A 22,172-nucleotide genomic window follows, 5' to 3' on the forward strand; every position below is an offset into this window, starting at 1 on the left:
TCTCCTTCAAATGCAGCACTTATTTATTTACAGTCACAGATCTAAATATAAAGAGTGCACCAAATTGCAAATATGATTTCATTCGCCGTTTTTGTTATAGTTTGTTCTAGGATTTTTTTTTGGCTAGTACACAGTTTTTATCATGGAGAGCAGTTCAGATTACAACTTTTGTGGCTTACAAAAAAGGCTTCCAAGTACTAAAATACAAATATAACAGACAAATCCACGGATATTTAGTCGGAACAAAACCCAGTATCTCAAAAATGGTAACTTTACAGGAGATCTAATGTAAGTCAATTACACTTAAACTTAAAACTTAAACAACTTAAAACTTGGATTGGAGTTTTTCCAAGTAATTTTGGGCCGTTTCAGCAAAAAAAATGGAGATACGAGGTTTTGTTCCAACAGCAACTATACATACATATGGTACTGTCAGTATCAGTATCATGTCATGCCATCTCTATCATCTCAGCATCAAGCCCAGTCCTTTGTTAAGGATATTTTACCCTACAGCATTTGCATATTTATGGACATCTACAATCACACGGTGCGGCAGTGCGGCACATTTGTAAAGTTGCCAAGCAACATAAATGTCTGTAGTGTGAAACTACTTTAAAGTAGGAAATGTAAACAGCCTGAGAATCACATTTCATATCTGCAATACCAGTGTTACTGCCTTCTGTCAAAACAAACCTAAAGTAGCCACATGTAATCTGGGGGCACCGGTAAGAGCAAGTTAAATGCCAAGAGGAAGCTAAAATACCAAGGAAGAGCATTAAAGACACCACAAAATAATCATTTAAGAGTTCTTCAAAAGTTCTTCAGTAAGGGCATTGGCACTATTTAGAACTGCATTTCATGCTTAAGTAGTTCTTTGCGTGGTTCTTCAGATTGATGGACAACGTGTTGTAAAGGGTTATATGTAGAATCGTTTTTGAAAATGTTGACACAGTACAATATAGTACCAAAACGGGTTCTGCTATTGTTGCGATGTCACACATTTAAAAATGGAAGAACTTTTGTTTTTTTTTCTTCTTCAATGAACCTAATCTTTATCTACATTTCTAGTGAACAGCTGACTATCATGATCATTTCCCTGTTCTCAGAAAAAATGGATAACTTGCTTGACATTTCGGTGCTGAGCACCTGCTCACTGCCTTCTGTCGCGGGTCAACCGGTTTCCAGTTAAAATTCATTAAAAACGATGGATCTTTGATAAACCTGAAGTGTACTTGACCAGACTCAACACAGGGCATTTTTGGCCCCGGTGACCACTGCCAGCTCTTTTGACACCAAAGAGTCTCCAAGATACTACGCTACAGTGAGTCATGAAGCGATATTGAGACATGCTGACTGCCTGGATGTAGTTCCCTGCACCTGGTGAGGAGACAATATCTACTCTGCACATAGACCTAAAGGCATATATTTATGAATGGACAAAGGATTATATTATTATATGACTGGGCGTGGAGAAGAAAAGGTAATGCTATTTCATGGGCACTACTTTATAATAACTGCAGTGTAAAGAGGCACAATGCACGTTTACTTGTGTAATCTTTCCACTGAAGCTCTGTAAGAATATGGGGGTTGGTGGAAAGAGTCGGAACATGACAGGTGCAAACAAGCTTAGAGAATTATAGTCTTTGTCAAGGGAGAGGCTGGTGAAAGAAGACACTACTTCTTGAATGAAACTATCAATTGGGATATTCTATTAAAAATCTATTTTGTTATAAGCAAATCTAACTCAGGCTGTGCTTACCCGAATCTTGACTGGACTTGGACTCTGAGAGGCTGACGGCAGAAGCATCGCGGGATTGGTCAATCATGCCAATGTTAACCTTGTGCTTGTAAGGGTCCAGTGCACCAAGGAGGCCCAGCACACGGATAGCCTGGGAAAGAATACGGCATTTCAAAACAGAGCATAACAATATTAACCTACGGTAGTGTCACCAACAACTGTTTGCTACCCCAACGTTCCCTTGAATGAATTCTCAATATCTAGAACTCTGGAAGACTGCACACCATATCTGAATGTGGCCTCTGATCAAGCTATTTACATACAACAATAAGGATCAGTATAGGAGATGGAGGACCTGCATTACTATGTAACTTCTTATGAGCACAACAGTAAGCATTGCCTATGCATTCAGTTCATTTTGGTTCGATTGTATTTTGTCTTCAAACATGGGTTCAGACCAACAACCCTCAAGCAAAAGTCTCACGTCAGAACGACATTAAGAGGAGAAAAGATGAAGGCACCTCTCGCCTGATGCCCTGGTTCTGCTCTGTTTTCAGGAAGTTAAGCAGCACCTCCAGGAGAGAGGGGTACTTCCTGTAGGGCTCCACCACATAGCCGGTACTAGCCACCTGCTGGCCCAGAGTCCACAGCGCCACCTGGTGAACGACAAAACGACAGGCGCATTCATTCAAGCTGCCCTTGATCTGAAATCAGATTTGTGCTTCTTCTTATGGAACTCATATGATGGCAATACTATAAACTCTAGCCCTGTTCATAATGAACTAACGTAAAAGACGGGACAGACCTACACCGGCACACTTCCACCTTTGCATACTTTTGGGTTTTGGGCATGCTCATTACGCTTTTCATGACAAAACAGTTAAAAAATAAGAGTTTATCATATTCAGCACCCAAGCTAATAAAATGTCATTCAATAAATGTTTCTACACACTATATTTGTGAATTATCCAATAAAACCACAGTATCGCAAAAAAGAGCATAATTAATTTGCAGTTTTCACCCAAAAAAAGGTTAAACCATGACACCAAAGGAAATCTTTGGGAGCTTTTAATTCTTTTTGTTTTCAAGCTAGGTGCTTTTTTCTGGACAGTATCCCAATGCGTTTTTTTGGAACATTATTTATATATTGCTGCTGCTGCAACAAAACCTCATATCTCCATTTTTGTAATTTAACAGCTTTTGGCATAATTTGAAAATGCCTTGGTCTTTAAATTGTGTGTAAATTTCATGATGAAAGGACCAAAATGACTGGAAAAAAGTCACTCCAAATGTTCCACTGACTTACATTGAGAGTGAAGTATGTTTTTCCTTCTCCTGTAAAGTTACTATTTTGGAGGTACAAGGTTTTTCCCCGACAGCAGCGATACGAAAGCTCTCTTGGAAGTTTTTGTCCACAGTTACACAATTGCACTTTGTAACCCCAACACAAGAAAGGAGTCAAGTTATTTTTTATTTATTTATTTATTTTTTTTACACTGTATCATCTGTGTCACAATGACAAAACCACTCACCTCTTCTGAATAACAAGATAAAAGATCTAATGGGTTGTCACACTGTGACTAGTAAACATCACCTTGGCTATATTTTTATATTTTCTGTTTTTGTGTCACTTGCTTTTAACTTTCCTCTCTCTCAAAGTTGCCCAAAGACACTCCCACCATGACTCATGGGGGCAGTCGTGGGCTGGAGGTTAGGGATCCAGCCTCATGACCGGAAGGTCGCCGGTTCGATCCCCAGAGCCGACAGCACATGACTGAGGTGTCCTTGAGCAAGACACCTAACCCCCAACTGCTCCCCGGGCACTGCGGATTGGGCTGCCCACCGCTCCGGGCAAGTGTGCTCACTGCCCCCTAGTGTGCATGTGGTGTTTCACTTCACGGATGGGGTAAATGCGGAGGTAAAATTTCCCCGTTGTGGGACTAATAAGGGTCTCTTAATCTTAATTTCTCCCTAATTCAGAAACTCTGACTGGTTGACGAAGCCTAACCAACGCCAATTTGCACACTTGTTTTCCCGTCTCTGCACATGGACACGCCCACATCATACTCTGATTTGCAATAACCAAAGCCAATCAAATGCAGAATGTGGACAACAGGTCCACAACGTCATGGTGGATGGAAACTGATCTGTATACCAAATGAATAGATGAGCATCATGCTGAAGGCACTGGAAAATTTATGCATGTTTTCAATAAATTTATGCTGTTTATGTAGGAAGTAAACAATCCACAATGACAACCATGGGCTTGCATTTTAGTGCCACTTCTCTAGTTTACAAATACAGCAGAATCAAGACACCATAATATAAGAAATCAGTTCACAGTGTGTTACACTATCCACATGCTGAAAATGAAACACTGTTACTGTGGCATTTTAATTAAGTCTCTGGCAGCCCGGCATATCCTACCCAAAGTGGAGATCAATTTTAAAGGAACACTTTTTAACCTAATCTTTACCTGCAGCAACTATAGTGTAGAGTTGATCATCACAGATGATAATTTTAACGTTTCCCTGTACTTAGAAAAAACAAACCCGTTGATTTGAAGGTGCTTAGCACCTGCCCACTGGCCTCTATGATAACAACCTCGCTTGTCCCCAGTACTTTTCATTTACTGCTAGCCATCTCATTATTTCTGAAGAAAAGTTTTCCATAAACACGACTGGGAAATCACACTGCATTTTTCTTTCTGAAAGAGTGAAACATGGTACCAACAGGGAGGGTCTCTAAAGCTACGTTCACCTTGCAAGCCTATTTGCTCAGATCCGATCTCTCTGACAGGATGGTTCACACTCATTTAAGTAAGTGACTCAAACCTTTCATTAATGTGAATGAACTGGTGTCCTGAAATAACCTGTATGCAAGTCTAGTGTATACTAACTAGTAGAACAAGCCTTCGCTGAGAAGATAATTAACTCTGAACATCTCTCAGCTGTTCATTATTAGAGTGAGAGGAAGGTGAAAAAAGCTTTTCCATCGTTTACATCGTTAACATCTGATTGGCGCTGTTGCCATGGTAACGCTGAATGATGGCGCACGCGCTGTGAAAACATGAATTCCAATCTAAACGTCACATTAAGGTCGCATGGCCACGAACTGGATACATATCTGACCTAGGACAACATAAAAGTGGCTCAGGTCGGATTTGAAAATATCACAGTTGCGTGTCCACGCAGCCCTGAAAACATCAGATGTGAGTCACATTTGTGCCATTTCAGCCTGTTAATGTGAACGCAATCTAAGCTAGCTGAGTATTTTTGCTCAATAATAGGAAAGGGTAGTGAAACATTAAACTACTGGTTAATATTATTTTCCCACCTGCTGGTGCCTGGTGACAATTAAAAATCAGAAGCCGTTTTAGAGGCAAAAGTCATTACATTTTGATGGAAGATAATAGACACTAATTATCGTAATCGTTATATATCACATCACCACATGCTTTTCTGAGTATATTGAGGATACCCTCTGTACTAACACTTCTTTACTGCATGTTTGATTACAAAGAAAGCATAATTAGTTTTGAATTTGTGCAGCACAGGATGTAAAATATAGAACAAAAATCATTATATAGATACAGTATTTTAAAATGTGTGAGTATTTTGTCTGCTCCAACTTACCGAACATCAGAAAAAATAAATATAGTGGCATATCGTCTTTCATGAAAACTGAAGTACCGTCATATTAATTTGCACTTAATTTGACCGGTGTCATGAACTAAAAAGACCAAAAAAGGGCACATGTTGAGGTCTCCACGCTGTGCAGTCCTCCAGGACCAAGTTGGACAGCCTTACTCTAGGCAATATTGATGCATATTTTAAAACAAACATGCTAGATCAGGCTCCAGATGGCACTTTGTAAACAGCGTCTATAAAGAACTAGAAGATAAAACAGAACTTGCTTAAGGGGTGTACTATGTCCCATAATTAGACAGTCTCAGCACCATAACGGCCTAACGCAGTGCAGAACCAACACTCGCACAACTAAAAAAAAAAAACTCCAACACAAAAAAGGAGAAAGTAGGGCAGCTGAGAAGCAAGGTCTTCAGTTACTTTGGCTTCCGTGTCCTTTCAAAAAACCCAAAAGCTGCCTAAATCAATTCTGACCTTAAGACATCGCTGATGGATCTACCAGGATAAGACAATACAAGACCAACTGTGAAAACTTCAGGGAATGTGTCTGTTAAGGTGGGGAATGTTGACCATACCTTCTTACAGTTGTGCTAAACACTAAGGTTTCACAGCACATGACCTAAAGTTGGCCGAGAGCAACAGTGAAATACGGCTCAGCCCTGGCTGGCCAACCTTCTCAACAGGAACTTTACCACTGAGAGGTGGGAAAAGCAATATGCCATGCATAACAAGTGTGTGCCACACCATGACAAAGAGCATGAAGCACAGCTTAATTTAGTGTGGGGAAATTTCAGAAGTGAGAAATAAGCAGCCCTATGGGTAAAAACATTTCAGAGGAAACTGAAAACTTTTAAATGAAAAAATAATGAATGCGCCTTTTGACTGTGACACTTTCAGGATATGAAAAATAAAAAATTGTGGACTCTGCCGCAAACAAAACCACTTCACAAGACATGGAAAAGATATGCGTTATAAATTCAACTCGCCTGTCTTTTTGCCAGCGAGGAGGAATCCTGAAGCATGTCCATGATGATGGGGAAAAGCTCATCCATCCACTTTCTCATTTCCAGCCCACTCACCTGCCACCAAATGCACAAACACAGCTAATGAAACACACTGCAGATTTTAATTGAATAAAACAGCATCCAAAAGAAAGCAACTGATTCGTATAACTCTTAGTGATGCACCAGAATAAAAACCCTTGGCGCACAAGAGCAAAGAAAACAAACAGCATTTGTGCTTAAATCTTTATTTCTTTGTAAAAGAAACATTGAAACATTGTAACTGACCTATTCAATCTTAGTTTGTCTATATTTTCAGCCATTTTTCTCTTTAGGCCAAAAAAAAAAAAAGTGTCAATTTTGGCTGTGATTTGACATTTTTCTCAAACAAAAGGCACGAATTTCACCCAAAATTACTCCCATTACTCTCCCTATGTTGATGGGTTTACACACAGTACTTTACTTCCTTTGCTTACAATTTCCAACAACTCTACTGTTTCCATTTCCCAAAGCCACTTCACTTGGGAACTCTCTATCTGACCTCTCACCTCTACAGGATAGCTGGACAAATGTGCATTTCCTGTATCTATTCTCGCATCACCTGCGCTTCCTCTCCGCTGTGCAGCTACCCTGCACTTACTCCTGAGCTCATCGCTACCCTGCCATATCCAGGTTACCTAAGTAGAATGGCAGACTGAGTTATTTACAGAGTACAATAGGTCACAGGGTCAATGAGGAGAGATGTGCTAATACCTGGGCCAGTTCTCCAATGGTTGCTAGGACACTAATGACTACTCCAGGGTTTGGGTCTGGATCTTTCAGCTTCAGAATGAGGGCCTGGGGAAAGAGCAAAGGCAAAGGCTTTGGTTAAGAAAAGGAAACTGCAAGTCATTTAACAGTAGGGAAGTGGAGGGTGGAACAGTATAATCAGACATTAATAAGGTCATTTATGTTTTGACATAGGCTACTTGAGCAGAACGTATAGCACTTTTTACACTAAGTACATTCTCAAGAATGCTTTGGACAAGCCTGACAGAACATAAAGACTAAAACCTGACTCATATATTAACTTAAATATTAGCTTATATACAACCCACCACTTATTAATTCCATCACATTCATACAAAACAGGTCATTTGAACACAAAACACCCTCAGGGTTGAATGGAATACCATTCCTTTTTTAACATGTGTATATTTACATTTCCCCCATTTCATTAAAGTAATCAAAGTGGTTTGATTTGAAATCTTCCATTCGAGAGAAACTTAGGATGTCACAATTATTCACAGTGCTGGTGATAGGAACCAGGCATCTAAAGAGTTTAATGACTCTTAAAGCTACACCACAGAATGATATTACAAGAAATGGTTACAATTTGCTCCCTGACCCTGAGGCATTGTTTTACGCAAGTTCTGAGATAAGACTTTGGCCTAAAACTGATTTTATCTAAAGTAATATAGTCATAATGAAAAGTACATGTAGTGCACCGTATTGCAGTATAATCCCTATCTTCCCCCTTTTTAAGGTTCACTTGTTTTGGACAGTAAAAAACAGCTATATTTCTATAGTGGCGCACACTGCAACTTCGGGTTTTTATCCCCACCACTGTAAAAGAAAGTAGGTAAGCTTTCTTAAAATGCATCATTTTCATCATCAAAATGTAACTTTTTTAGCTCAAAACAACTGACAACTGATAGTCATATCAGTCGTACAAGGCAATATTGCAATGTTTAATTACACTATTAGGGCTACACACACACACACACACACACACACACACACACACACACATCTTCTAAGCCACTTCTCCTTCTGGGTCACAGGGGGTGCTGGAGCCTATCCCAGCGGTCGTCAAGCGGAAGGCAGGATACACTCTAGACAGGTCGCCAGTCCTTCGCAGGGCAGACAGACAGACACATTCACTCACACCTAGGGGCAATTTACCATGCCCAACTGGCCTGACTGCATGTCTGTGGACTGTGGGGGGAAGCCGGAGTACCCGGATGAAACCCACGCAGACACAGGGAGAACATGCAAACTCCACACAGAGAGGACTCTGGTCGACCAGCCAGGGAATCGAACCCAGGCTCTACTTGCTGTGAGGCGACAGCGCTACCCACCACCCCCAGGACTAAATATATCTATTTAATTTTTAACTACATTAAATAGACTTGACCAAAATTACTGATTAAAATTTCTAGCTCCTTAAAACCTGTACTGGTCACAAAAGCTTCGTGTCAGCTGTGCCCTGCATGAAACTGAAGGTCAAAAGAACATTTGTACCTTTAAAATAGGCTCCATGTACGGTCTAATGAGCCTGGGGGCATTGGACACCAAGTGGCCCAGCATGCGGGCGCTCTGCTCCTTGTTCCGGCCTACGCCACTGTGCTCTAGTTCAGTCAGGATCTGGAGGAGAGCAAGGAAGAAATATATAATCCATTATAAATGCATCAATCCTGTTTTAGAGATAATTTAATCTTCTACTTTAAATTTATTGACAAAGTTCATAGTTATTACATTTCCAGACTTAATCATTTTCAACCCAAGAAGAGTTTGTTAATAAGATGATTAGTTGAATCAGATGTGCAAAGCAGGGAAAAACACTAAATATGTAGGGCAGAGGTACTCCAGGACCAAAGCTGCCTTACAGGAATATCCATTAGGAATATCTATCAGGCCAGCCTGGGGCAGCAATGGCAAAAAGCAGCAGAACAGCTGCTTTCCCAGACTTTGTGCAGGAACAAAATCAGTAACACAACGGTGACATCTGCTGTCCATTCATAAAATTACACCCTCTTTAACACATCTCCTCGACTTAATTCTCACAATTTCTCATCTTACCTGTATGAGCATCTTACGCAAGAAGGGCATCACGAAGGCTGGGTTCATGCTGCTGAGACGGCCGATAGTGCAGATGGCCAGTTCTCGGATCTCAAACACCTCATCGTTTAATGCCACAAACAGCGCCTGCAGGTTCTCAGCCTGGGCCAGGTGGGCATCAAAGCGTTCATCCAGAGAGGCCAGCACACAGTAACGGATGTCAGGATCTGCAAATATTACACACACAAATAAAATAAACTTTAAAGTGAAGTACACATTAAAAAAAGATTAAAAAAGCAAATCAGGCTCCAACTCCAATAATTCTGACACAACTACTGTACTACCACTAATTACTGCTTAAAATAGAAACGCATTCCTCACCTGGATCAGTGATGCCTACTACCAGCAGTTTGCTGAGGACGTCGGCCACCACCTGCACTGCGGTCTGGCTGACCACATGGCCATGCCCACTGATCAGGTGGATGGAGGGCGTGAGCAAGCGCGAGCAGGTGCGTGCCGCTTCCATGCGGATCTCCTTATGCTCGCTGTTCAGGAAATGGTCGGCACAGTGACGCACAAACTGTGTTAAGGAATGGCCTAGGAAGAATGTAAGGGAACAAAAGTTAATTCAGATTGATGCCAAAAACAGCATCCTTATTTCAGTCCACCAGTAGGTTCTGTGTTTTCAGCACGCAACCAAAGTATGCTTAGTTAACATAAATCCATATTTGAATTCAGTCCAATATTGAAAACAATAGGTAAAAATATCAATTTAGAAAATCTGAGTGTGACTGAGCACATGTAGTTGCAAGACACAGAGATCAAGAAAAAGAACTGACCCATTTTTCAACATTTCTGTACAAGTTTAAGATAAAGTCATTCAGTGGTTTGATGCAAAATCCAATTTACATTGGTGGTGATAGAAATTAGACATCTGAAAAGTTCAATGCCTCTAAAAGCCTCCTTACAGAAATAAATTAAACAGAATGGTTATGAATACGATGCCCAAAACCTGAGACACTGTTTTATGATCATTTTTAAGATAAGATTTAGGAATAAAACAAGTTTTTTTTTTTATATATATTCACGGTTGAGTGGTACATGCAAGGCTAAATTATCCCCGGGAAACATTTTTCTTCCAGATTTGCTGCCAATTTACTAAGCATATAAAAGCTCAAAATACACATGTAGGTTCATTTTGGACAGTAAATAAAAAGGCTATATTTGCTCTGCAGACATAGCGACCCTTGGTTTCTATCACCATCACTGTACAGAAATTTAAGTTTGGATCATTTCACATCAAACCACAGAGAATAACTTGGTTTAAACCTCAACAATTGAGTCATGCAGACATTTTTATTTTAAGCGTTTATTAGCACTACTGTTGTACTGCTGCTTCATTAAAACTTCACAGCTAAAACAGAACTATGATTCTGAACTGAAACCCCAACCTCCTATAAACTACAGACACACTGATGGTTCCCACAGAAATCCCAAAAAGAAAAAAGGCAAACAAAAGCCTGAGGTACCCTCAAACTCAAAGCTGCCCAGGGTGCGTAGAGCCAGTGTGATGCTGCCCACATCGCTGGCCTCAGGGATGTTGGTGAGGCTGGGTGAAGCCAGCTGGTGGGCCAAGCCTTTGGGCATGCCTGGATGCCTCAGTGGTTTGTGCATTAGCACCAGCGACAGCATCTTCAGCAGCCCATCCTGGATGTCTTTCTTCAGCTGAGGGATCTGCCGGCTCAGGTCATACAGCACGGCTGTCAACGCAGGGCTGGTGTAGAGACCAAGAGAGAACGGTCAGAATAAGCATGGTAGGTACTATGTCTCACATGATTGGGCTGACATAATAATGAGCCTACATCATGACATAATGAAGTTATGAAAGTATAATTATGACTTTTAATTCAATCTGGTTTAAATATATTATCCTACATAAAAACTAAGCTCAGACAAATTGAATAGACACCAGGGCATAGAAAGAAAAACAAATAACTAAAGTGTTTTGATTGTTACCTAAGCCCAACAGCTAACATTGGCTCCAGGAGCTCTTTGATATCTTGTTGAATGCTGGGTCCCATGGCTCTAGACAGCATGCTGATACAGGTGAAGACTGTGGCATCTACCTGCATGGTCTTCTGTCTCCTGAGTTACAAAAACAGAGAGATTCAAACAGTAAAATTATTACTGAAAGTATAGATACGCATCAAGTACTGCCAAATTGCACTGACAAAGGAAAACCCCATCATCACAACCTTCCGCAAGCTACTGCCTGGTATTTTCACTCTAATTAATTAAAAAAGTAATGTACATGAGTACAATAGTTCACGGATGCTGGGGTTTTACTGGGAGTTGTCATTCTTTACTTGTGTGCAAAATCCTTTGGTGGCAGTGCTGCTTTTATAATCTCCAGGATCTTGGTGAGGTATGGCTGAATCTCGGTCCTTACAGCCACCACTAACAGTCCCAGAGCCTGGAATGCAGCTGTGCGCTCTTTCTCCTTCTTCAGGCAGCCCAACAGGTGGCCCATCGTGTCTGACAAATACTGATCTGAAAACAAACAGAGCGTTGTAATCCAAATTCTGCATTCGAATGGCTGTTCACTCACTGTAGCCTGTAAACAAAGGCTTGGCCTAAATATATACATTGCATTGCAATCAGAATGATTTTGCACTGTGGGACACAAAGAACTGTTAATGTAGATCTGCTTTATAAACCTGCCATTTATAACAAAAGCAAAAGCAACAACAGAAACAATAAAAGGCAGTAAACAATCTTACTATGGCAATTAGAACTGAACAATTTAACCTCAGGAGAAGTTTAAATAAGAGAGATTACCAGTGAAGGTGTGTGGCTGGAAGGCAGCGAGGCGTGGGAGTAGGTTGAGAATGGTCATTTGGATGAGAGGATTTTTAGTAGTCCTGTATTTCAGCACCCAGCGGCAAACCTGATGAAAGAAAAATGTTTGAAACATAGCTTGTCTTTACATAGTACTCGTAATCATTAGACATTGTTTGACACCAATTGCATTATGACACCAATCGCTTGTAACCCCCAACCCAGGAATACCACCCACACCAATAACCGATATTTAAAATTATTATCTGATAATTAACCATGACAAAAATGGTTTTACTGATATAATAAATGCTACCACAAATGTATCTGCATTAATAACAGTGACAGAACAAATATTGACAAACATTTTGGTTGCCTCCGTTCTAAAAATCTTCGCTCTTCCCAAAGCATCACTACCAACAGCTTGTCAGCACTAAACCCAGTAGCAGACCAGTATTAATATCTACTATAACCCTGGGAAAAGAACAGGTTTAATCAAGAACAAGAAGAACTATTTAAATCAAGTTGAAATTCTTATGAGATTATATTGTTCCATTTTTTCATATTTCCAAAAACTGTTTAAGAGCTCTTGTTATTTCTTTCCTGTGGCTACACCCTTGTGTGACACACTGTCTCTCTTTGAGCATAAGCGAATATAGCTAGCAAGAAACAGAAGCTTAAACCTCACCAATCTACATATAAACTAAGTCGTACAGTTTTTGGTTTTTGTCTCCTCAAGACAACTGGACAGAAAGTTTGAGTAAGGATGATCTCACCTGGTCGAAGCGCTCCTCCATCAGTTCGCGGCAGTAGCGGCTCTCCACCAGCGTGCTCTTAGAGGGTGCAGGCACGGCGCCGAAGCTGAGGAAGCCCTGCGGGCTGCTGTAGCCCAGAAGCCCCAGCAGAGCATTGGATTGTGGTGGCTGCACCGACTGGAAGCTGGTGAAGGGTGTGATGTGCCGTGGTTTGGTGCCAAAGCCCATTAGCTCCTTGCAGTACTTGTCGTGGACCAGCTGCTGCTGTGTGATCTCATCCATCTCCTCTCGCATTCGCTGAGAGAAATGAGAGAGAAAGGGAAGGTAGAAGACATACAGGCGGACAGGAAATATGTCAGAACAATAAATGAAAGACAGAAGCAAAATGACCAAAAAAGAAAGAACGTAAATTGAAAACGAATTAAAATGACTCAGTAAACAGCGTATAATGACTTATAATGACTATAGAATCATTAATTGAGCCGTTTGACGAATCAGAAACAACCAAATGCACACAACCATAAACACTAGCCTGCTTCATGCTTTGTTTACCAAATGTATTCTCTACACAGAATCTCTTCACTCCTTCCTTGCACATGCATGTGTACCTTACCAATAGTTATTCTGATTCGAAACCAAAATTGCGTCTGTTTACTTGTATAAATGAGGAGGATTAAGAAGCTGCACACCTCTCCCTCCATGCTGCTGATGCGGACCAGCTCATTCAGAATCAGCAGAGCTCCATGGACCCTGTCGTCCTTGTTCATGCCTTTCTCCTTGGCCAGAGTCTCATCAAAACCTTTCTCTGCCTCTTCAAATGTTTGCTGTGGATAGAAATTCAAAAGGATATTAAAGTAATCAAATGATCAAGTAAAAAAAAAGTGCACAAAGTACATTTAGCACGATTAGTTCACCAGCCTGCGATGTGACCGCTGTAGCCACTCACTAACTCTAAATCAGAAACAGGAAAAGCAAACAGAGAAGTATCAGAAGTTAACTTCATTTACAAAGTCCTTTGCCACAGTTTTACGAATACTCCAGCATCCTTTCCATTAGTGTTTACAATCATTTTAAACTCAGAAAAGCACTCAAAGCACACTTATAATAGAAAGCAACCAGCAGGTGGTGAATTCCACAAATATTTAAAACTCTTCCATGAATTCCTCGGACAAGAGAGTTAGTAAATTAAGCTAAAATGTGTTTATTTTTCCATCGGGAAGAACAGACCTCTGATAGTTGTGCATGGTTCTGTAGTCGACGCAATACCATTAGAAAGAACTTCAGTCCTGAGTTTTTCTCTACGGCAAAAAAATGTATGATGTTTTGAAAATTGCTTCTATCCCACTCCGTGACTGACAAAAATGTTCTAGATAAGACATGTTCCCTCAGAATGTCACACATTCTCAGAACTTGATCGCTGATCAGTACAAATAATGTTGCACACCAGATTACCACACCAGACAAAGCTTGCTGGTTGATGTGGGGCAATGATGTAGTCATCATTGATGTAGAAGAAAAGTAGGTCTACAATGAATTTGCTCCAGCCTAGCACAAAAGGTCAGCACATAAACTAATCTATCTATTTTTTGGATGGACATACCATCATAACGACAAAATAAATGGTTATACTTGAGAATGTAATTGTTTAGAAGCCTTACTTAATCCTGACAATGGTGTTTGTTTATAACTGCGTCCAAATATTTTAGCTTTGTTTTGAAGCCATTGGTCTGTCCATTAAAAAAAACTTCACAATCTAGTTAACTACTGAAACACTGCTGATTGCACAGATCTAATGACAGCAAACCTTACCCAAGGTTACTTATTAGGTTATACTACTAGTATGCTAGACTAGCATGTCAGACTAATCAACATAAATCAGGATCAACATTCAAAGCAGACTGACTGCAGGTATCCAAAGGTGGCACTGACAGACACGGACATAAATGAGCTAATCAAAATAATTTGTTAACGTGGAATTGACCCATCACATTGTGCTCTGTGAAACTTGTGTGATGCTTTTTCCTGACTTGTGAGCCATTTGGGAATAAGAAATTTAAGTGGACAAGCACAAAAACGCGTCTTTAGAAACAGCCCCATAGGAACGTCAGTACGTGGCATACACGTGGTTATATATCCAACTACACGACTGGCCTGGGAATATTTCCGAAGTAGTGTTAGCTCACATAACTCTAATGACTATGTAATTCAGAGGATCCAGTGACATTTGCAATATCAATCGATGCACATATTTTGTAACGTCACATTTCGGAAAACACTGGGAGTTTTCCCCATACAGAAAACTTTGCTTAGTTCCCAATATAGGTACGATGCCAATGACAGAAGAACAACACGACTTCAGAGGTCTATTAAAAACACAGAAGTATTCCTTTATGTGTACGTGGCATAATTAGAGCCTCAAATAAAATGAAAAATAAATTCAAATATATAAAACTATGCGCTCCTTATTTTTTCAATTCCTAAAAAATGTTCAATTCTGTTTTAACAAAATGCTTTGCCAATTTTAGTCCTCCCAACATAGTTTTTCCCAACACAGCTACAGCTAAAGATTCCTTCTTTCCAATTCAGCGTGAGGTGTTAAGAGCTCACCTTGTACCACTGAGGCTTCTGCATCTCCTTTGTCTCTCTCTGGGTGGTGAGGATCAAGCAGGCTCGGAGGGCAGAAACGGCTCCCTCGCGGATGGCCTGCTTTGAGTCCCACACTGCGTAGAAGATGTTATCAAAGAACGGCTGCACCTGCTGGAAGAAGAAAGTGGGCGCACTGACGGCCAGTTCCCGCAATACCAGCACCTGCAGACAAGAAGGCAAGAGTGAAAAGACTTGAGTGAAATACACTTCACTTCACAGATACAAATGTCTTACGCACAAACTGAGCTATAATCCTTCATGATCACTTCGAGAATAGCATCGGTTCATGAACTTTGTTGTCCAACATTTGGGACAAAAACAAAAAACAGGCAAGGTGTCCCCAAACTTTTGACAGGCCGAATATATGAATGAGAATCAGAGCAAGATCTACATCGTACCGCCGCGTGGCGTCGGCCCTCGTTCCTGTCCGCTCCAAGCCACTCCAGTGCTCTCTTCACCTCAAACTCTACATACTCAGCGGTGAATGTGTCCCCTGCCATAGAGAGGTGCCCCATGGCCTTGGAGGCCATTTCCATGACCACAGGGTCACTGGAGGGCAGCAGGTTGCGCAGGTAGTTGGCGAAGCGGCTGATCCTGGTGGCATTGCCTCCTTCCACGCCAATCAAACTCACTGAAGAGAAATAGCATCAGCAATTATTAAGACAGGACAAAAACTGATTTGAAATGTATGTTTTAACATCCGGGAACCGGCGCATCGCCATCACATACTCGACTCGGTTCACTTCAACCAGAATTGCTTGAGGATCTGCTACTTCTCGATAAATTAAAACTGTGTTACGTTTTGTGCATAACTAACAAAGCGCTCTGCCGTTTTGTCAGACAGACCGAGAGAAATACAGAGATACATTTATTGTTTATCCTCTATGGCATCACAAGATGTTTTTGGCCTCAAGGTTATGAGGTTTCATTTTTTAGGACAAATTTGCAACAGAGGTTCAATGAATAAACATGCTAAACTTAAAGCAAGCATTTATATTTAAGCCTCTATAAATCCCCACACATCAAACTTATGAAAGGGCTCTGACTTTATCATATACAATATATAAATGTAATGTCCAGGAGTCAGTTGTAATGTATTTTGCTTTTAATTCAGCTATGATTTCACACTAAACACAGCCCCATGCCCAATGACATGCTTTGTTGACTTCCAACAGAAAATAAGTTCCTCTACTTAAAATTGGTATTTTTGTGCTAATTGTAGTACAATTATATTTTTTCTAAAATGCTAAATTCACTTCGTTCACCCTTCATCTTTGATTTCCTTTCTTGCTTTTGCTTTGTGCTTTTATTTACGATGTACCATCTTTTAATTCAAATTTAAGTTATTGCACTTCATATTTTACCTTGTATTTTCTTTTTTTTCCCCTCTTCAACTTGCTTTTTTCCTTTTTCCTTTTATTTATGCAAAGCACACTGAGCTGCCTTTGTCTTTGAAATGTTTCAAATGTTTCAAAACCAACAAAACATGTAATTGGACCAGGCCTATAAACTTTCCATACAACTATATATAGATATCCCTAATAATTTCAGCCCACGTGATGTCAGTCAGATCAGAGCAATAAATTCAATTTGCTTGAACAGTTGAAAGGATTCAGTATAAGCATCATCAACTCACCTATGGCAAGAATACCACCTTTTTTCTCATTCACATCTGAGCTGGAGACCAGCTCAAAAATGTGATGGTTCAGCTCATCATAGAAAGTGGTGGCTTCATCTTGGCTCAGCTGTGAAGAAAGCAATACATGACGTGTGTTCAAGTTAACTAGTTTCATGAGTTAAACTAAACATAAAGCTTCACACAAAAAACGCCGCTATAGCCAAAGTGATTCGAATCTAGAAGGAGCCAAATGAGACTTTAATCATGTGTTCCCCACGAAATACTACAGCTTTCAGGGGCTCTTCAGTTAAGGTAGTGGTTCTATACGGATCCATGAGTATTCAAATATCCATTTGAATGCTTAAATGGTTCCTCACATGGTCAAATAGGTCTTTACATTAAGGAAAACCCAGCTGTAAATGGTTCTTTAAAGACCCCTTTTAAAAACGTTTCTATATATAGCACCAAAAAAGGTTCCACTACTGTTATGAGGCAAAAAACACACTTTTCAGTGCTACACAGAACCATTCTTGTTAAGAATGTAGTGACAATTTCTGAGTGACATTCATTTTAGTGTTAAATGTTTTGTACTGCACTTATTTATTATATTGCACTGCTCTGTGTTCAACTCTGCTCCTTCTCTCTGTATCTACAGTGACTTTGTTTCTATCAGTATCTGAGCTCAGGACCGTCTTTCTCTCTAATCTATTGGTAACTAGCAAAGACACTTTCTCTATTTAGACAAAGCACTTCTTGTAAGTCGCTCTGGAGAAGAACGTCTGCCAGATTTTGTAAATGTAAATGGTAAACAAACCATTAATCTGAATTTTTCTTAATAACTTAAACACTACATGGTGTTGGTGCATACCTCTCTTAGTTCTGTGGTGACGTAATGCTGGAGGTCTTTAGCAGCTTTGGCCCTTGTGTCCTCATTCCGATTCTTGAGGCCACTCACAAACTGCTGCAGCACTGTAGCTGTGCCGGACATGCTGGCGGCAGTGTGCCGCTATCTGCGGGCTCTGCAATGAAAATAACGAAGAACAGCTGAACCACAGAAACATGTACCAATCTGCATTTAATACATGATTGCATTTGTAGTTTCATTAACTCATACTTCCCTCAACAAAACCTCTCTGTTCAGCAAGTACACAATTAAAGAGATGCCACCTTCCACTCACTGGCTACTTCATAGGAAAAACCAGGAGTGTAGACAAGCCCTTCTTGTGTGGAGCCAGAGACTCAACTGACCTACTGCCATACACAATTTGTGTTGTAACGCAGCCCTTCATCATTCACTCAAAATATATTTGGTCAACAGCCTAAGCATCCGTGGCCGGGAATCCAAGAGAACACAATTGGCCTCATTCTCTCTGGGTGGGTACCAGCAGAGGGCAGCTGACCATAGAGATGGATGCACAATGATATCGTAATTACATTGTTATCAGCAGAAATATTGGAATCCAACACGGGTTTAGATTTGACAGATATTTTAGACCATCTTAGACTATCTTAGACCTACACATTTGCAAATGTATTAATGTTTTTAAGGGCTGGCCAAAATAATTTGAATACCCCAGTATTCATTCATTACACTGGCATTCGATTCTGTTATTTCTGGCACAGGGGTGGACTTCACTCCTCGCAGTGGCCCTTTAGGCCACGGACCAAGAGTAGAATTCCACAAGGTCCGAGGGATCACGGTTTCAGTGGCTGGCACCAGGTCCAGGGGGACAGGCTGCTGAGGCTCTACTAGGATAGTCCCTCATGTGTTCAGACAAGCCTGTAGCTCCAAAGGCTCCTCAATCCTCCACTCTTACACTGATTGCTGCTTTGCATGGTTATAAAACAGCCAACAAGCCAAATAAAAAAGCTAAAACAATTTGTACAGTTTTATAAATAAAACAATAACTAGAATATTACACCCTTACCATCTGAATGACCCATAAAAGCTGTATCTGCAGTTCTATACCATAATACCATACCATATTATAAACTGCAGCAGCAAACCAAGGTTATTTATGAATCATAAATATTATTGTTTTGAGAACAAGTATTTGTGTACTCCTTCAAAAATTCCAGCAAGAATTCAAAGCACATAAAATGCTGTTTAGACCAGCCTTAATGTTTAGGTATCAGCATCGGCAGATATGTATAGTATCTCACAAAAGTGAGTACACCCCTTACACCCCCCACATTTCTGAAAATATTTTATTTTATGTTTTCTTGGGACAACACTATAGAAATTAAACTTGAATATAACCTAAAGTGGTCAGTGTTCAGCTTGTATAGCAGTGCAGATTTACTGTCTGAAAATAACAACACACAGCCATTAACGTCTAAACAGCTGGTAACACAAGTGAGTCCACCTCACAGTAAACATGTCCAAATTGTGCCCATTGTGTTGTTGTCCCTCCCTGGTGTCATGTGACTCGTTAGAGTTACAAGGTTCCAGGTGTGAATGGGGAGCAGGGCTGTTAAATTTGGTGTTTTGGGTGAAATTCACTCATGCTGGCCAGTGGATATTCAACATGGTACCTCATGGCAAAGAACTCCCTGAGGATGTGAGAACTAGAATTGTTGCTCTCTACAAAGACGGCCTAGGCTATGAGAAGATTGCTAACAGCTTGAAACTGGGCTATAGCACGATGACCAAGGTCATACAGCGGTTTTCCAAGACAGGTTCCACTCAGAACTGGGTCACCAGAAAAGCCCGCAAGCAGTTTGCTGAAGACAAGCAGTCCAAGAGCATGGATTACTGGAACCATGTCCTGTGGTCTGATGAGACTAAGATAGACCTGTTTGGCTCAGATGGTGCCCAGCATGTGTGGTGGCGCCCTGGTGAAGAGTACCAAGACTCTTGCCTACAGTCTCTTGCCTACAGTCAAGCATGGTGGTGGTAGCACCATGGTCTGGAGCTGCATGAATGCTGCCAGCACTGGGGAGCTGCGGTTCACTGAGGGAAACATGAATTCCACCATGTACAGTGACATTCTGAAGCAGATCATGAGCCCCTCCCTTTGGAAACTGCACCGCATGACAGTTTTCCAACACAATAACGACCCCAAACACACCTCCAAGATGACAACTGCCTTACTGAAGGTAAAGGTGTTGACTGGCCAAGTACGTCTCCAGACTTAAACCCAATTGAGCACCTGTGGGGCCTCCTCAAGCGGAAGGTGGAGGAGCGCAAGGTGTCTAACATCCACCAGCTCTGTGATGTCATCATGGAGGAGTGGAAGAGGATTCCAGCAGCAACCTGTGCAGCTCTGGTGAATTCCAAGCCCAAGAGGGTTCAGGCAGTGCTAGATAATAATGGTGGTCACAAAAAATATTGACACTTTGAGCACAATCTGGACATTTTCACTGTGAGGTGGACTCACTTGTGTTACCAGCTATTTAGACATTAATGGCTGTGTGTTGTTGTTTTCAGAGGACAGTAAATCTGCACTGCTATACAAGCTGCACACTGACTACTTTGTTATATCAAAGTTTCATTTCTACAGTGTATAGCGTCCCATGAAAGATAGAATAAAATATTTGCAGAAAGGTGAGGGGTGTACTCACTTTTGTGAGATACTGTACATTAAATTTTAATTTGAAAAAGTCATTATCACCCATAACTTCTGTATAGGTGCATCTCTAGCTGACCGTCAACTATCTGTTACTACACACCTACACAAAGTTCCTCTAAGGAAAGGTGGACTTCAGAGAGCAGTAAAAGAATGTACGCCTTTTGAATTACGTTTGACTTACAGTGGATGTTAAACGGTTGATATGTTACCAAAATCGTTCAGTGTGGTCTGATGCTCTGAAATGCGTTGTTCTGGTCAGAACTGAGAAATGGGTCAGAATTGCTCACAGCGGTGCTGATAGGAACCAGACGTCCGAGGAGTTAAACTGCAAATTAAACCATGTGACATCAAACTAATCTGAGTGACGTTTATATCACCATCATGCCTTATACGGAAAGTTTGGAAAATCGCTCGAATTCCCCTTTAACGTTACTCTAATAGTAGTTTAGATATCGCTTGCGCTGCTAGGCATGCATAGCAGTTGCCTGAAACGGTCACATGGCAAAACAACCCCTAAAAGGATTTCATTGAAAGGCACATAAAATCAGCTGTTTAAAGCCATAAGGCAAAGAAATCAGAGCGCCGTTTCTCACATGTATGCAAACTACATATAGCTAACAACCGCCTTCTGTGTCAAACAGTCCACAGTCTTTCTAAGCACATCGCACTGGAGGTCCATCAGGCATCACTCAGCCTTATACTGCTGTTAGTGTAGCGGTTAGCTAGCTAGCCTGGAAGCTCCCATGTAACCTGACATGCCCTAGTCAGGAGCACAGCAACACAAAACACTAAGACATGCGGCATAACGCCAAAACAGACCATATCTGGGTGTTGACGGAGCGGTTAATCTAACGGTTAACCGTAACGGTTAAATCCACAACAGCCAGGAAAGACGGGCAATGCTAACCTTGCTAGCCTAATGAGCGGAACGTGCTACCGGTTAGCAGTCAGCTGGCTCAACTCGGCAGACCGCCTATAAAGTGATCGTGCAGCTGCATAACTAAAGGTGTAACTGTACCAAACGCAAAAGCACGACTTGTTAAAAGACGCATCCTCGCCTTACTTTTAATATGTCCTCCTCTGAAGACGCTCGGCTCGCAGGACTACAGAGGACTACAGAGCGCAGCGCTGAGGAACGGAGCGGACCAATGGGATGAGGCCTGGCAGTGAGTGACAGCTCGATCAGCCATACAGAAGCTCGATAGAGCCAACCGTTCACAGGAAGCCGATTATGATTTGTTCTTTGCTGGTAAAAGGGGCTGGCCTGGAGATGGAGTCATCCAATCATGACCCTTTTATGGGCGTGGGCGGTTCAGGTCAGCTGAAATAGTGAGGGCTACTTTTGGAGCTCAAAGGCCACTTTCCGAGTTTCTGAGCTGTTTTTGATTCAATAAACTCCACGTGCCCGTCTTCACTACATGAGGGGAATGATTTGTTATTATATTTGAGTTAGATACGTGGACCTTTATGGTTATTATGCCGTCAAGCATATCACATATTCCCAGTCATATTTCCCTGATTCCGGCTTAGAAACACA

At 41.1% G+C, this 22,172-nt stretch overlaps 1 protein-coding gene across 1 annotated transcript in view; it reads right to left on the reverse strand.

Moving 5' to 3' along the window:
- The window catches only part of mtor (mechanistic target of rapamycin kinase), a 155,625-nt gene extending 133,838 nt beyond the window's left edge, over positions 1 to 21,787 (reverse strand). The window contains exons 1-18 of the mRNA XM_017705759.1: positions 21,699 to 21,787; positions 17,932 to 18,082; positions 17,082 to 17,190; positions 15,844 to 16,076; positions 15,407 to 15,607; positions 13,489 to 13,623; positions 12,821 to 13,096; positions 12,045 to 12,153; positions 11,573 to 11,756; positions 11,223 to 11,351; positions 10,736 to 10,980; positions 9,588 to 9,803; positions 9,228 to 9,433; positions 8,670 to 8,792; positions 7,140 to 7,223; positions 6,372 to 6,464; positions 2,260 to 2,394; positions 1,760 to 1,889 (exon numbers count right to left, since the gene is read on the reverse strand). Coding sequence (XP_017561248.1) covers positions 1,760 to 1,889; positions 2,260 to 2,394; positions 6,372 to 6,464; positions 7,140 to 7,223; positions 8,670 to 8,792; positions 9,228 to 9,433; positions 9,588 to 9,803; positions 10,736 to 10,980; positions 11,223 to 11,351; positions 11,573 to 11,756; positions 12,045 to 12,153; positions 12,821 to 13,096; positions 13,489 to 13,623; positions 15,407 to 15,607; positions 15,844 to 16,076; positions 17,082 to 17,190; positions 17,932 to 18,051 — 2,728 coding nt within the window. The 5' untranslated portion in view covers positions 18,052 to 18,082; positions 21,699 to 21,787. The remainder of the gene's footprint in view (positions 1 to 1,759; positions 1,890 to 2,259; positions 2,395 to 6,371; positions 6,465 to 7,139; positions 7,224 to 8,669; positions 8,793 to 9,227; positions 9,434 to 9,587; positions 9,804 to 10,735; positions 10,981 to 11,222; positions 11,352 to 11,572; positions 11,757 to 12,044; positions 12,154 to 12,820; positions 13,097 to 13,488; positions 13,624 to 15,406; positions 15,608 to 15,843; positions 16,077 to 17,081; positions 17,191 to 17,931; positions 18,083 to 21,698) is intronic.
- Between the last annotated feature and the right edge of the window lie 385 nt (positions 21,788 to 22,172).

This window comes from Pygocentrus nattereri, chromosome 29, assembly GCF_015220715.1.
Source record: "Pygocentrus nattereri isolate fPygNat1 chromosome 29, fPygNat1.pri, whole genome shotgun sequence".
NCBI classification, from domain to species: Eukaryota; Metazoa; Chordata; class Actinopteri; order Characiformes; family Serrasalmidae; genus Pygocentrus; species Pygocentrus nattereri.